General features: G+C 45.2%; 2 protein-coding genes across 5 annotated transcripts; one reads left to right on the top strand and one right to left on the bottom strand.

Annotated features, from left to right (window-relative positions):
* Positions 1-1,220: 1,220 nt before the first annotated feature.
* rnf224 (ring finger protein 224) lies at positions 1,221-5,963 on the top strand. The gene is made up of 2 exons (XM_059358541.1): positions 1,221-1,475; positions 5,293-5,963. The coding sequence occupies exons 1-2, from the start codon at positions 1,221-1,223 to the stop codon at positions 5,626-5,628; spliced, it is 591 nt and encodes a 196-aa protein (XP_059214524.1). The 3' UTR covers positions 5,629-5,963.
* pisd (phosphatidylserine decarboxylase) lies at positions 5,838-16,177 on the bottom strand. Of its 4 annotated transcripts, none has more exons than XM_059358539.1 (9): positions 16,071-16,177; positions 14,172-14,215; positions 13,860-13,996; positions 8,467-8,601; positions 8,238-8,339; positions 7,753-7,876; positions 7,459-7,599; positions 6,798-6,958; positions 5,838-6,538 (listed from the first exon to the last, which is right to left on the bottom strand). In XM_059358539.1, the coding sequence occupies exons 1-9, from the start codon at positions 16,160-16,162 to the stop codon at positions 6,269-6,271; spliced, it is 1,206 nt and encodes a 401-aa protein (XP_059214522.1). In that variant the 5' UTR covers positions 16,163-16,177; the 3' UTR covers positions 5,838-6,268. The 4 variants fall into 4 exon arrangements, with proteins under 4 accessions (XP_059214522.1, XP_059214520.1, XP_059214523.1 ...); XM_059358537.1 differs by lacking the exon at positions 16,071-16,177 and adding an exon at positions 15,335-15,525; XM_059358540.1 differs by lacking the exons at positions 13,860-13,996; positions 14,172-14,215; positions 16,071-16,177 and adding exons at positions 10,574-10,718; positions 11,739-11,894.
* Positions 16,178-16,413: the final 236 nt, after the last annotated feature.

Raw genomic sequence — 16,413 nt, 5'->3', positions numbered from 1 at the left:
TTATAGTTTGGGCGTAGGACGCACAGATGCGCCACCAACACGCACCAACAGCCTCATTGGCTCCCATATTAAAGACGCAGGAAGATTTCTGAAAAAGAGAGATGTAACAGTTTTTTCAGATCGCTCTAACAAAGCTTTTTTTTCATTTTTCCTAAAAAAAGACATTCACGAAGAACTCAGGACGCTCAAAGTGAAGTCGGATCAATGATAGGCATTATGGTTTTGCCAAAAATGCTTTCTGTTCGAGGCCAGAAATTCCAGTCTGTCTACCTCTGCTGTCACTGAGCCAGAACAGGTGCCAGTTAATTCTGTTGATTGCTTTGATCTGATTGCCTTTGATCTTTGATGCGATTTTCGCTACACACACACACACACACACACACGCATAGTTTGAAATCTCTGAAGTGTCATAGTGTACACATACCAGCAGTAGCCCCCGTGGCCCTTTCAGAATTTCCCCAGAGGAAATTTTCTTGTTATTATTATTATAAACTTTAGTATTTCTCATAGTGTGTGTGTGTGTGTGTGTGTGTGTGTTGCTAGGCGACCTCGGTCCACACTGAGCTGTAACCTGATAGGTGGACAGCTGAGAGCAGCTCCACTTTCTATTGGCTGATCAGGTTACTGGGCGGATAATTGATCATTTAAACTTTTAATCATAATTTGACTTGATTGTTTTAAATGATTATTATTGATCGCTTGAAGTTATTTACAGAAATCAACTTTAAACTGATTTAAATTTGTATTTTAGAAGATTTTATTCATTTCATTTCTACATTTTACAGGATTTTTTTTTACTTTAAAGTTTTATTTTTTGTGTAAAGTTTTTTCTCTTACGTTTAAATTAATTTAAAGGAATTGATTTAAATTAATTTAACGGTTTTAATTTTTTTCTTTTCTCTTTTTGTTTCCTTCATATTTGTGTTTATGTTAAAGTTTAAATTGACAAATTGTGAGTGTGTGTGTGTGTGTCTGTGTGTGTGTGTGCTGTCGGCTGTGCAAGGTTGAATTATTGATGCTCTCTCTCTCTCTCTCTCTCTTTCTCTCTCTCTCGGAGAAAGTCCACAACCAACAAACAGAGAAGAAGAAAAGCAGCGAGAGCGAAAGACGAGAGAAGAAGAAGAAGAAGAGAGAGAAGTCAACAACAATCAACAATATGTGATAAATAGGAAGAAGATCAGCTGAGTTTCTTTATTTCACAGAAACTTCATCAGGAGGAAATGACGGACAACAGAAAAGAAGAAGAAGAGGAGGGGGAGGAGGAGGAGGAGGAGGAGGTGACCTGTGAGCCCCTCCCCCCTCCCCCCTCCTCCATCGCCGTCGAGCCGGTGATGTCACTGAGGAGGCAGGACCTGGTGTGCATCGTGTGCTTCGGCGGTTACGACCTGCTGACGCGGCTGCCGCGGCGCCTGCACTGTGGCCACGCCTTCTGCCAGGCGTGTCTGAAGAGGCTGGATACGGTCATCAATGAACAGGTAACGATGACATCATCAGCACTCACCTGGAGGTCTGTCACCTTGATATCTACATTTAGAACTGACAGACAGACAAGTGAACATGTCACACTGCAGATCAATAACCTGTCTCACTGAACGATATAATCAGTTCTCAGTGAGAGCAACACACCCATAGACTCCTATGAGCGTCTATCAGCCCACCCATAGACTCCTACGAGCGTCTGTCAGCCCACCCATAGACTCCTATGAGCGCCTGTCAGCCCACCCATAGACTCCTATGAGCGTTTGGCGGCTCTCAGTACAGAGCGGAGCATCACACATCATACGGTTCACTGGTGTAAACAAGTTGCAGTTTCTGTGAGTTTAGGCTACAAAACCACTGAGCTAAGTTTAAGATAGAAATATATATCCTTTATTTAACCAGGTAAAAAAGTCTCATTGAGATTAAAAAATCTTATTTACAAGAGAGACCTGGCCAAGAAGGCAGCATAAAAAGTGACAAGTTACAACATTTAAAACACAATTAACATAAACAATTAAATACAAATACAGCCATCACAACATCAATGAAAGAGCCTCAAGTAGAGACTTATAAGGAGCAGTCACACTGACCAAGGGAAATTATGTCTTTATCCTTTAGAAATTCACCAATTGTGATCAACTCAGACAATTTCAAATCTTTTTGCAGATTGTTCCATGAAAAAGGGGCAGCATAACTAAAAGCTTTCTTACCTAATTCAGTTCTCACTCTTGGCACCAGCATCTGTACAATATTTTGTGAGCGTAGACCATGTTTAGTTTGGTTTTGACACATGTATGCACACAGGTAAGAGGGAAGCAGCCCAAGAATACATTCATAGATAAAAACTAACCAATGAGACTGCCTGCGAACATACAAAGATGGCATTTCAGCCGTGGCATACAGAGTACAATGATGTTTACTATTTCCCAAGCCAGTAATGAAACGCAGAGCACAATGATAAACACAGTCCAACTTCTTCAGGCTCTGAGTTGTTGCATTCATGAAAAGCAGATCACCGTAATCCAGTAGAGGCAAAAAAGTTACAGAAATCAAATATTTCCTTGTCAGATAGGAGAAACAAGACTTATTTCAAAAAAGGAATCCCAATTTTAGTTTTAGTTTTGTCACAAGGTTCTCAATATGGGGATTTAAAGACAGCTTCTGATCAATAGTGATCCCTAAACATTTGTAAGCCGTGACCCTTTCAATTTCATCACCTTGTACCGTCGTTATCTTTGGCAAATTGGGTGTCAAGTCTTTACCATTTGAAAAGATCATAAATTTAGATTTCTCCGCATTCAATACCAACCTGAGTTCAGCTAGATGGGATTGAACCACATCAAAAGCTGATTGCATGTATTGAAGGATCTGAACTAGTGAAGGGGATGAACAATAAATGATTGTATCACCTGCATAGAAGTGAAATGAGGCATTTTATACATTATCACAAACATTATTAATGTACAACAAGAACAAAAGAGGACCCAGGATCAAGCCGTGGGGCATACCTTTTAACACAGGGAGGAAGGCAGAGGAAGAGCCAGAAACCTGGACAGATTGTGTTCTCGACAATAAATAATTGGAGAACCAACCAACAGCATGTTCAGAAAGACCAATATTAAAAAGTTTGTTTGCCAAGACGTTATGGTCTACTGTATCAAAAGCCTTCGATAAATCAATAAAAAGGTCTGCACAATATTTTTTGCAATCCAGTGCCTGGATAAAATCATTAACCAGTTTTAAAGTTGCAAATGATGTACTGTGCCATTTTCTAAAACCTGATTGATGTTGCGATAAAATACTGTTTGTGTCTAAAAACTCTTTAAGTTGCTCACTTACCAATTTCTCTAAAACTTTTACTAAAACACATAATTTAGAGATTGGCCTATAATTATTAAAAACAGTGGGGTCACCTCCTTTCAGCAAAGGAAAAACAAAGGCAGATTTCCAAATAATAGGGATCTCACTATTGGAGAGGGTAAGATTAAAAATATGAGTCAATGGGTCTGCATTAAAATCTGCAGCAATCCTGAGGAAATACAGGTCTATCATATCAGGACCTGCAGATTTGGAAGGATCGAGTTGCTTTAAAGCTCTGTGGACTTCCACTGCATTCAGAGGGATAAAATTAAATGGCTGATCAACAGGACTATTGGATGGTAGTGAAGAATGGGCATGTTGCTTGTACGGCTGAATTGGGTTTGGACATGATTGTAAGGAATCCAATAGTGAACCGGAAGAAATAAAATCATTCAATAATAATTTATTAGTTCAACATTCCCAGACAATAAAAGCAAGAGAAAAACAAGACATTTTTTACAGAATTTTTTGTATGTACCGAATGCTTGCTTTAACTCGAGGTCTGTTTTGAGGATGTAAATGGAGTGAGTGCAGCCAGTCATAAGTACCGAAAATGTCAATAAAATAGGGTAGGTCAAGTTATTAGACATTTGAGCAACCAAATTTGGAAGGGTCCTAAAATATATAAAAGATTCAAAATCACAGTTTGTGTCTTTTGGAGGGTATAAAATATGCGACTGGTTGTGGTGTCTTTGGTATCCATTTCTTTCAGACACCTCTTGTGGGAACAGTACAGTAAATAAGAGCAGAAGAGGTGCTAATGCAAACATGCTACTCAGCCTGATTGCAGGGAAATAGCAAGAAAGTCCAAGTCAGCGCAGTAGAAATCCAGTCTGAGCTTTTAATCCTCCCGAGTCAGATGATGACGTTGCGTGAAATCTCACATAAACAGGAAATTAAGCCCAGAGAAGCAACTCTGTGGAAAACATGAATAAAAATCCAGACCAAGGATTCAGATTGAGGAATCAGGATTGATAACCTTTTAAAAGTTGTTAGAACCAGAGAAGAAGCATTTTCCTTAATGCTGAAAGAGATCAGGCACGACACAATCAGGAGGCAAGTCGACCTGCGTCTTCCAGCTCTGACAGGTGAAGCTCCGGGTTCAAACAAATGGGATCGATTCTCGAGACACTGGCGACAATAGTCGCTCTTCGCACGCAGACTTAATGTATGATGTGCTGAGGTAGGCCTGTTTATTTAGTCCGAATAACTTGTATGGATTCAGGAGATCACTACTGGGAACAGCAATTTCCCAGTATGTGAAAATCGCGAGCCTATACCAGGCAGGAGTGAGGCTGAGTGATCACTGTCGGGTTTACGAATTCAAGACCGTGTAAAAACGTCCGAGTACAACCCAAAATAAGTTGGAATGGTGGCTGAACAACTCACAAAAGTTAATGAGTAATTTCAGAGAAAAACATGTAACATTCATTCAGAAAAAACAAGAACAGTCACACCAACACAGACAGGTAGAGACGTGCCGCTGCCATCTTGGATTAACAATTTTAGAATTGCTTCCTGGTTAGGCTCTTAAAGACAGAAATGAAATGCTGAGTTGAGGGGTTGGGACGGTGGAGACGGTTGAGGCGGTTGTGACGGGTGACACGGTTGAGGCATTTGGGGCAGCATGGGCGGTTGAGATGGTTGAAGTGGCTGGGACGGTTGCGGCGGTTCAGACAGTTGAGGGGGTTGAGACGATTGGGGTGGTTGAGGCCATTGGGGCGGTTGAGATGGTTGGGACATTTGAAGCATTTGAAAGCGGCTGGCGCGGTGTAGCCTATTGGGGCGGTTGAGGCGATTGAGATGGTTGGGGGCGGTTGACGCCGTTGGGGCAGTTGAGAAGGTTGAGGCGATTGGGGCGGTTGTGGTGGTTGAGATGGTTGGGGTGGTTGAGGTAAATTGTGCAAAGCAGGAAGTTGAAAGCTAAATGTAACGATGACCCACCCCCCTCAGGTGTGGATCCCGTGTCCTCAGTGTCGGCAGAACACGCCGAGACCCCGAGGAGGCGCAGCAGGTCTGGACCTGGACCTGGCCTCCTTCCTTGGAGTGAAGGCCCAGCAGACCTGCACCTCCTCCTGCTCCCTGTCCTCCTGGAGCTCCGGCCGCCGGGAGGGGGCGCCGCCCACAGCTGCAGCCCGGGACGGGGAGCTGTGGCTGGGAAAGGAAGTTGCGGACGACGGCTGGTCGCACGGAGGTCTGGCTGAACCTCGCTTCCATCGCTACGGCAACTGCTGCCCACCAGCGTCCTATTGGCTGTGCTGCTGGTTCTGCTGCCCGGGTCGGGGCTAGGACCGACCAATGAGAGCGCTGCCTGCGTGTTTGTTTATTCTGCTGAGTGGTGGAGATATTTAAATAAACATGAAACGTGTTCATTCATTTAGAACTGAAGAATAATTAAAATATTTACATTAGAACTGTTATATATTGATATTAATAACCCTGACCAAACATACAATGAACAACAATAAATGTCTTAAGGGGAATAAAGACGAAGCTGCTGAAAAACAAATATTTATTTTTAATTACATCTTTTACAAAAGAAGACAAGCTGAAGAAATAAACAGAATAAATTCATATTTACATCACTGTTTCATTCTGACCAATCACAGGCCTCCTGCTGAGTGCCAACCAATCAGCTGCTGCAGATTTGTTTGAATAACAAACGAACAATAAAGTTTCAAACATTGAAACTGTTTCAGTGGACGGAGAATGTTTGACCTCATTATTTTAATTATTAGTTTGTTAAATATGACGTTTGTTTGTTGTTTGTGGATGAGCGCCACTCAGAAAAGAGGGAGAGGTTTGGCACAAGGCATGCTGGGAGTTTGAGTCCTCCTCCACAGTTTCTTTGTTCCACAAAAAATTACCCACAATGCCATAAACCCTTAAAAATCAGCCTCCTCGTCATCAGGCCGCCTTCTGCAGCCAATCAAAGGCTGCCGAGCCCCTCCCCCACTCTGATTCGCTGCCCTGGCTGAAGGCTGAAGCTGAAGTCTGCTGGAGCCTCGAACAGCAGGACGATGGTGGAGCCAAGGTTGAACTCGCCCACCGCTGCACCCCGCTGCAGAACCACGCCCTCGCCCTCATCGGAGGCCACGCCCCCTTCGCCGGCTGCCTCCGACACCTGGTCGCCATCTGCAACGTAGCTATGGTCATGGAAGGAGCCTTTGCTGTAGCGAGGCGCGTTGGTCTGCAGCTCCTGAAAGAAAATAAATATATTTAGTTTGTTGTTAAATTAAATTTATTCTGTCAGAATTGTGTAAAACTAGAAAATAATAATAAAGGTCAAATAAATAACACATTTTTCAAAATGTTACAATAATTTAAAAAAAATAAAACTTGTTTTTATATTAAGAAGATAAAATAATAAAAACCTGAAAAATAGTTTTCTAACTTTTGTATAAGTGAATTCCAGATGAATATTTAGTATGAAATAATTAACTCTTGTTCTGTGGTACCTGGTCGAAGTAAACCCTGATAGATCCGACGTTGGTCGCTCCGACTGCCGTCAGCGAGAAGAAGCCATGCTGCCATTGGCCGGTCAGCGCCACGCGTTCATTAAGGCAGAAGAGCTCTTTGACCACACGTGCCACGCCCGGGTTCACCGACATCAACGAGCCTGACACACAGATAGGTGAGGGCGGGGCCACAGCAGACAGATAGGTGAGTGCGGGGCCACAGCACACGGACAGGTGAGGGCGGGGCTACAGCAGAACGACAGGTGAGGGCGGGGCTACAGCACGCAGACAGACAGGTGAGGGCGGGGCCACAGCAGACAGACAGACAGGTGAGGGCGGGGCCACAGCAGACAGACAGGTATGGGCAGGGCCACAGCAGACAGACAGGTATGGGCAGGGCCACAGCACAGCAGACAGACAGACAGGTGAGGGCGGGGCCACAGCAGACAGACAGGTATGGGCAGGGCCACAGCAGACAGACAGGTGAGGGCGGGGCTACAGCATACAGACAGGTGAGGGTGGGGCCATAGCATACAGACAGGTGAGGGTGGGGCCATAGCATACAGACAGGTGAGGGTGGGGCCATAGCACACAGACAGGTGAGGGCGGGGCCACAGCAGACAGGTGAGGGCGGGGCCACATCTGGCAGAGAAGCTCTCACCTGGGAAGTGCCGGCGGCGCTCCACCCTCCAGTCGGTGGGCGAGTGGAAGCAGTGGTAGTCACCTGGGGCCAGGTAGACCACCACGTGGAACAGGTCGTTCTCAGGTGAGGACAGGAGGCTGTCCCTGAAGGACAACGAGTCTAAAGAGAGAGAGAGAGATGATTCATTGACAGGAAGTGGGCCGGATCGTCAGGATCACACAGACAAGACAGACAGACAGACAGACAGACAGACAGACAGACAGACACACACACACACACACACACACACACTCTCTGGGGGCATGGCCTCACCGTGGCCCTGCCCCTTCTGTGGACCCAGGAAGTTCTCAAGACTGTAGGTGACCCCCTTCACCTGCTCCACCTCCGAGTTCTTCACGCGACCGAAGTGGAGGATTTTCCCATCAGCCGGAGAGATCTGACATATATTATATATATTAAATCATCATAAAGACTGTGACTGACAATGGGAGAAAAAGTTTTCAAAGTTTCATGGACAAAAAAGCAAAACATTGCTGAGAAGGAAAAGACAAATCAAGTCACATAATTTAACACCAATTAAAGATAAAACTTAAAAACATACATAAATTTAATAAATAATTTTAATAAAGACAACAAACTAAGGAAACACATTCCAAATCTAAATCACCTGGGAGAAAGAGAAGAGGAGAAAGAGAGGAGGAACAGAGGAGGGGAAAGAGAGAAGGATAAAGAGATAAGGAGAAACAGAGGAGGAACAGAGGAGAAAGAGGGGAGGAGGAACGGAGGAGGAGCGTCACCAGGCAGGATGAGGCGCAGAGTGGTCGCACTGCCGGTTTGAGACGCCGACGGAAAAATTCTCCCAGATTCTTGTATTGATGTAAATCCTCCACTGCTGCCTCCTATTGGACGACATGGAAAGACAGAAATAACAGGCTGAAAAATAAAAAAAAACTAAACATTTGAGAAATGCATTAAGTTGTAAAGAAACAAACAATCAGTAAACAACAAACAGCTGCTGGTCCTGACCTGCATGTTGACCCCGAAGGTCCAGATGTAGAGCGAGTACACTGGCTTCCGGAGCCAGGTGGGAAGGTCCATCCCATTCAGACGACCCCAGGCCCGGGACAGGAGGCGCGTCGGGAAGGAGCGGTACAGTGCCACCTGCAGCACCAAACATACAAAACTACCTGTGAAACATTACTATATCATATTAAGAAGAGGAATTTATATAATTAAATTTTATATATTATCTATTATATAGGAGAAGAAATAGGAGGAGAAAAGTAGGAGACAGATGGAGGAGCAGACAGAGGAGAAACATAAGTCAAAGTAGAGATTAGAGATGTGGTGACATTATTTTCTTTTGTTCCATTTCCTGTTATAACTTCTGCTGGTAGCACATGGTGCGCACTTCATGTAGTCACGTTTTCTACCTCAGAGTCACTGCAAATCTTCTACCTCTGAGTCACTGCACGTCTTCTACCTCGGAGTCACTGCATGTCTTCTACCTCGGAGTCACTGCATATCTTCTACCTCGGAGTCATTGCACGTCTTCTACCTCGGAGTCATTGCACGTCTTCTACAGCAGAGTCACTGCACGTCTTCTACCTCAGAGTCATTGCCCGTCTTCTACCTTGGGGCACTGCACGTCTTCTACAGCAGAGTTACAGCACATTTTATACAGCTGAGTCACTGCACGTCTTCTACCTCAGAGTCACTGCACGTCTTCTACCTCAGAGTCACTGCACGTCTTCTACCTCGGGGGACTGCACATCTTCTACAGCAGAGTCACTGCACGTCTTCTACAGCAGAATCACTGCACGTCTCCTACAGCAGAGTCACTGCACGTCTTCTACCTCAGAGTCACTGCACGTCTTCTCGTTCAGTCACTGCACATCTTCTTCTTCAGTCACTGCACGTCTTCTACCTCAGAGTCACTGCACGTTTTCTACCTCAGTCACTGCACGTCTTCTACCTCAGAGTCACTGCACATTTTCTACCTCAGAGTCACTGCACGTTTTCTACAGCAGAGTCACTGCACGTCTTCTACCTCAGAGTCACTGCGCATCTTCTACCTCAAAGTCACTGCACGTCTGCTACCTCAGAGACACTGCACGTGTTCTACCTCAGAGTCACTGCACATCTTCTACCTCAGAGTCATTGCCCGTCTTCTACCTTGGGGCACTGCACGTCTTCTACAGCAGAGTCAAAGCACATTTTCTACAGCCAAGTCACTGCACGTCTTCTACCTCAGAGTCACTGCACGTCTTCTACCTCTTAGTCACTGCACGTCTTCTACCTCGTAGTCACTGCACGTCTTCTACCTCAGAGTCACTGCATGTCTTCTACCTCAGAGTCACTGCACGTCTTCTACCTCAGAGTCACTGCACATCTTCTACCTCGGAGTCATTGCACGTCTTCTACCTCAGAGTCATTGCACGTCTTCTACAGCAGAGTCACTGCACGTCTTCTACCTCAGAGTCATTGCCCGTCTTCTACCTTGGGGCACTGCACGTCTTCTACAGCAGAGTCACAGCACATTTTATACAGCAGAGTCACTGCACGTCTTCTACCTCGGAGTCACTGCATGTCTTCTACAGCAGAGTCACTGCACGTCCTCTACCTCAGAGTCACTGCACGTCTTCTACCTCAGAGTCACTGCACTTCTTCTACCTCGGGGCACTGCACGTCTTCTAGCTCAGAGTCACTACATGTCTTCTACCTCAGAGTTACTGCACGTCTTCTACAGCAGAGTCACTGCATGGCTTCTACCTCAGAGTTACTGCCCATCTTCTACCTCAGGGTCACTGCACGTCTTCTACCTCGGGGCACTGCACATCTTCTACAGCAGAGTCACTGCATGTCTTCTACCTCAGAGTCACTGCGTGTCTTCTACCTCAGAGTCACTGCACGTCTTCTACCTCAGAGTCACTGCATGTCTTCTACCTCAGAGTCACTGCACGTTTTTCTACAGCAGAGTCACTGCACATCTTCTACCTCAGAGTCACTACATGTCTTCTACCTCAGAGTCACTGCATGTCTTCTACCTCAGTGTCACTGCAGGAGAAGGTGAAGGAGAAGAATAAAATAAAATGAAAGAGAACACAACCTCGCCACGTCCTGCTGCTCTTACCCGTTTGGCCAGCGGCCGCAGAGCGCCGACTGACAGGACATAGCAAAGGAAGGCGATTGGCCTACGGCGCCAAGGGGCGGGTCGAGACACGCAGCCACTGAGCACGCTCAGACGACGACGGAGAGCCAAACGAGGCACCTGGAGCCTGATTACGATAATAACATGTCATAAGGAGAGTATGGGGGTAAACACACAAAGGAACAAGAGAGAAAACAGGAGGAGCAGGAGGCGGTGGAGAAGGAAGAGGAGCAGGAGGAGGGGGAGAGGAGTGGGGTGGAGGGGCAGGAGAAGGAGGAGGAGGAGAATAGGAGGAGCATGAGGAGGAGGAGGAGAGGAGTGGGGGAGGAGGGGCAGGAGAAGGAGGAGGAGCAGGAGGAGAAGGAGAGGAGCAGGAGGAGGAGGAAGAGGAGCGGACGCCACTAAACTGCAGCTATTAGGAATGCTAACTGAGAAGCTAACATGCTAACACATGACATTTTTGTCGTGTTTATGTTTATTATTTATTATTTATTTAACTTAGTTTTATACATTTATTATTTATTGATAAATAGGTTTATTATTGACCTGATGTTTGTATTCTATTTACACATGTTCCTAATGTTTTGGACACAGAAAAATATAATGATATGATAATAACTACACACACACACACACACACAAACTCTGAGGGTCAGCAGGTTATCAGGTTATCGGATCAACAGGAAGCAGGTTAAGGCGAGCTAAGCTAGGCTAAAGCTAAAATAGCTGACCTGCTACTAAACACACACACACACACACACACACACACACACACACACAGAGTAATCCTGTCACCTGTCCGTCACTGATCTTGTATTTACTGTTCAGCCTGTTCCTGTTTGTTGCCTCGTTTATAAACTGATCAGCTGTTTGTGTTTATCTTTAAATTAAACTTTGTTTATAAACTGATCAGCTGTTTGTGTTTATCATTAAATTAATCGTTGTATATAAACTGATCAGCTGTTTGTGTTTATCTTCAAATTAATCTTTCTCTGTCCAACCTGAAGCGTGCGCTCGCCCTTGTCCTCACGCCACTCCTCGCCGCTCCTCCGTCTCTGTCGCTCTCTGTGCTTGCCCCATGCCCCCGCCTCACCTGCCGCAGCAGGTCACGCCGCTCGCCGGTGCGGCGCCGAGAGGAGAACCTCACCATGAACGAGTCGTAGACGACGACGACGCGGAGACAGACGGCCGACGACACATGCTGACACTCAAAAATCACCGCAGAAGAAAAACCAGACCGTTCCCTGAGAGGACAGAAGAAGAAGTGACAGACGGAGAGACGGAGAGTTCATCCTGATGAGCTCTGACCGCCCAGGCCCTGCCCCCGCTCCACTCAGGCCCTGCCCCCGTCTGCCAAGGCCCTGCCCATCTTTGTTGACAAACAACAGCTGACTGCTGTGATATTGATAAAAAGTGATAATATAATATATTATTCTAATTAATATAGTGTTTGTTTTATAGTGGAAAAATTATTATTAATCTGAAATAAAATATGGTATAATTTTGAATACCTACAAAATGTAAAATGTAATAAATCTTCAAACAATTTTATACTTAATTTATTTCATTTTCATTATGTCTAATTGTTTATATGTAATTATATTTTTAATAAATATTTTAACATTTAAAAATATATATAATATAGATATTACACAAATTTTAGATGATAAATTACGACAAATGAATGAGCTAAAGTTATTTGTTGTATTAATATCATCACATTCATTAACTGGAGTAAAAAATAATTCAAATTATATTTTCCTGATTAATTATAATTTGCTTATTTCCTCAACAATTAATGATCACATAAGTATTCATTATTTAGACAAATTATAAACAAATATAAATATAAAATAAATTATTGATGTGAGAATTAGTTATTATAGGACTCATTATTATTTTTGTACATTGATTTTAAACTAAATGAATAAATATAGTAAGTCCTCTGTTTATATACAATCTGAAAAACAAATAATCAAACAGACAGAATAATAAATAAACATGTTCAGTTTTCTGTCGTCCAATCACACCGTGCTCTCAGTGAACGGAGCAATCAGAGGGCAGGAGAGGCAGTGAGCTGAGGGGGCGGGGCCTGAGGCGGGTAATGTCAATGACACGGTCAGGGTGACATCATCACTGTGACCTCACTGTCACCTTTCCTCCAGTGAGCCAGTCAGAGTCTGTCCTTAGGTCAGGTCAGTGCTAACGGAACTACACTAACTGCACACAAAAAACGTCACAATAAAAGGCTTTTATTGTGTCCAACAGTAGGAGACACAACAACATGTCCAACGTGTCCAACACATCCAACAGCAGGAGACACAACACGTCCAACATGTCCAACACATCCAACAGCAGGAGACACAACACATCCAACATGTCCAACAGCAGGAGACACAACACGTCCAACATGTCCAATACATCCAACAGCAGGAGACACAACACGTCCAACATGTCCAACACGTCCAACACGTCCAACAGCAGGAGACACAACACGTCCAACATCAGGAGACACAATACATCCAACAGCAGGAGACACAACACGTCCAACATCAGGAGACACAACACATCCAACAGCAGGAGACACAACACGTCCAACATGTCCAACAGCAGGAGACACAACACGTCTAACAGCAGGACACATAACACGTCCAACATGTCCAATAGCAGGAGACACAACACGTCCAATATGTCCAACAGCAGGAGACACAACACCTCCAAAAGCAGGAGACACAACACGTCCAACATGTCCAATAGCAGGAGACATAACACGTCCAACATATCCAACATGTCCAACAGCAGGAGACACAACACGTCCAACATGTCCAACAGCAGGAGACACAACGCGTCCAACATGTCCAACAGCAGGAGACACAACACGTCCAACATGTCCAACAGCAGGAGACACAACTAGTCCAACATGTCCAACAGCAGGAGACACAACTAGTCCAACACGTCCAATAGCAGGAGACACAACACGTCCAACAGCAGGAGACACAACACGTCCAACATGTCCAACAGCAGGAGACACAACACGTCCAACATGTCCAACAGCAGGAGACACAACACGCCCAACATGTCCAACAGCAGTAGTCACAACTAGTCCAACACGTCCAACAGCAGGAGACACAACTAGTCCAACATGTGTCTTAATAATAAAATATTAATCTGAATTCTTGAGTGAAGGACTATGTTTTTGAGGTCACAGCGACCTTTGACCACCACAGTCTGACTGACAGGCTGAGGGAGGAGGCGTGTCCTGTCTTACCTGTGTGGGCGTGGCCAGAGGGGGTGGGTCTCCATCCTCCTGTTGGCCCCGTTTCCTGTAGTGCTGGTAACCAAGGTAACCACCTCCTGTCACTAACAGGAGAGGGAGAGGCCGGGGGCGGGACAGGAAGCTGCGTCCTGCAGAGAGAGAGAGATCTGATTGGTCTATGAGATCTGACAGGAGGAGGAGGAGGAGTAGGAGAGGAGGAGCAGGAGGAGAAGGAGGAGGAGAAGGGGGGGCGGGGGAGTAGGAGCAGGAGGAGGAGGAGCAGGAGGAGGAACAGGAGAGGAGCAGGAGGAAGAGCAGACTGACCTGTACTCAGCGTTCTCTGCTGGCTGCAGTTCAAAGAAAAAACTCTGAAAATAAAGTAAAATAAAGTTTAAATTAAAATTAAATGATTCAACATTTACACATAACACATAATTATATGATAATAACATGTTATTATATAGCTAGAAAATTTCCTCAGAGGAAATTCTCAAAGGGCCACAGGGGCTACTGCCGGTGTGTGTGTGTGTGTGTGAAGCATGTGTATCTGGAGGAGTGTGCGCGCTTATTATGAATTTCGCCGACACAACAAATACATTTTGGGTGCGACGTAATTTGATTATATCACGTGGAGTGTCCACGTAAAGTTAACACTTCATCTCTTCTTTGCAGGTTAGAGTTTTATACTGCAAAGTGAGAAAGAATGGCAGTAAAGTGTTTTTCCTTCATGTCAGCTCGCTCTGTACCGGCTCAATGAATTTACCATAAATATCACAATACGGGCGCACTACATGGGCGACTGGTTTTACTATGGAGAAGTGAATGTCGGCAGGAACCAATCAGGAGGAGGATCAGTGTCCAATACGTACCTACCCTTTCCGGTTTGATGAATTGCTGGTGTGTTTTGGTGAAATGCTGGCGCGTTTTGGTGAAATGCTGGTGCGTTTTGATGAATTGCTGGCGCATTTTGATTAATTGCTGGAGCGTTTTGGTGAAATGCTGGCGCGTTTTGGTGAAATGCTGGCGCGTTTTGGCGAAATGCTAGCGCGTTTTGGCGAAATGCTGGCGCGTTTTGGCTAAATGCTGGCGTGTTGTGTGAATTGCTGGTGTGTTGTGGTGAATTGCTGGCGTGTTGTGTGAATTGCTGCCGTGTTGTGTGAATTGCTGGTGTGTTTTGCACTTCAGGGCCACCGTAGTTATTGTTATTTATAAATAACTGTTATTTACTGTAAAATTTAAAAAAGAGAAACAGAATGGCGAATTATGCTCCGCTGCTTTTATAAAACTAAGTAGCGGTCAAATTCATTCAAGATCAGTGAAATATTTAGGTTTAATCCACAATCGTGGAGATTCAACCTTAAAGCATCTTCTTCCATTTCCACTAATATGTGTCAGAATGCTGATGTTAAAGACACATCATGTCTGAACTGGTTTATAAATTGCAGCGCTGAATTAATCCGAACGTCCAATTACACAATGACACACACCTGCACACTGAAGGCCGCTCCATTAGTCCGTTACACCAGTGATAGGAAGGCCTGTGGCCTCGCCTCTGGAGGACCCGACTCTGAAGGAAGGATCCTACCAAGGAGGGATCGTTGACATAGGGATACAGCCAGGGACATCTGGAGGTAAAGTGATGGACGCTGCTCCCATCTTCCATATCTGTCTTTGGCACAGAGCCAAACAGACCTTATATGGAGTTTTTATATCACCCACTGAGGGACTGGGTCTCATACAGACCTGTGGCCCCGGGGCCTCCAGGGACGTTACTGCAGCCCTGATCCCACCGTACCACCGCCTGAAGTCTGTTGATTATTATATAATAAAATCTTATAATATGACATAACCTATAACATGTTATAAGTTTGGAACAGTATGTTCAGTCTCATTTCAGCTTCTCGCATGTTGGAACGTGTTTTAACGACAGGAAGTGACATCATTAGTGGTCACTGCGGCAGCAGAGTATTGGGACGCGGCCCGCTCCGCCAGGTTCCGTGTCTGTGCTCCGTCACCCCATAGCGTCACTCGACCCACGCGCTGCTTGCCTTTGTGACGTCACAGCAAACACACCGTCCGTGGCAGAGCCGACTGATCGGTGATTTACCGGCGTCACGCTGCCACAACCACAACACGTTACTGACTGACGTCACCGAGCTGGAGCCTCTGATCAGATAAAGCTTAAAGTCGATAAAGTTTAAAGACGTAAACAGAGTTCATTACCTGGGAGTCAGTCCGCTGCACACCCTCCGCAAGGCCGCCGCCATGTTGTTTTCATCAGTGACGTAAGGACGTCGTGCGTCATGCTGGTCCATGGAGCAGTACCACCCAGAGTTTAGTCTGTCAGGTGTTTAAATCCCAGAGTGAAGTCTGACAGGTGTTTAAATGGTCAATGGACCAGGTGTGTAAATGGTAAATGGACCTGCACTTATATATTCAAAGCGCTTTACACATTGCATGCATTCACCCGTTCACACACACAATCATACTGGTGGCTCCCCTAAAAGGTGCCACCTGCCACCATTGGGAATTCATTCACACACCGATGAACGCAGGCTGCATCGGG

Source organism: Centropristis striata, chromosome 19 (genome assembly GCF_030273125.1).
Source record: "Centropristis striata isolate RG_2023a ecotype Rhode Island chromosome 19, C.striata_1.0, whole genome shotgun sequence".
In the NCBI taxonomy this organism is placed as follows: domain Eukaryota; kingdom Metazoa; phylum Chordata; class Actinopteri; order Perciformes; family Serranidae; genus Centropristis; species Centropristis striata.
The sequence above is the reverse complement of the archived record's forward strand: the minus strand, read 5'-3'. Positions and strand labels throughout refer to the sequence as shown.

What these genes read in the sequence shown, in the direction of transcription:
- rnf224 (XM_059358541.1), top strand. Translation starts at nt 1,221, where the DNA reads ATGACGGACAACAGAAAAGAAGAAGAAGAGGAGGGGGAGGAGGAGGAG. An exon ending in ATACGGTCATCAATGAACAG is followed by an intron (nt 1,476 to 5,292) that starts GTAACGATGACA and finishes CACCCCCCTCAG; the next exon opens with GTGTGGATCCCGTGTCCTCA.
- pisd (XM_059358537.1), bottom strand. Translation starts at nt 15,510, where the DNA reads ATGGAAGATGGGAGCAGCGTCCATCACTTTACCTCCAGATGTCCCTGG. An exon ending in CTCTGGCCACGCCCACACAG is followed by an intron (nt 8,602 to 13,859) that starts GTAAGACAGGAC and finishes TTGGTGCTGCAG; the next exon opens with GTGGCACTGTACCGCTCCTT. An exon ending in TCTGCGCCTCATCCTGCCTG is followed by an intron (nt 7,877 to 8,237) that starts GTGACGCTCCTC and finishes AATATATGTCAG; the next exon opens with ATCTCTCCGGCTGATGGGAA.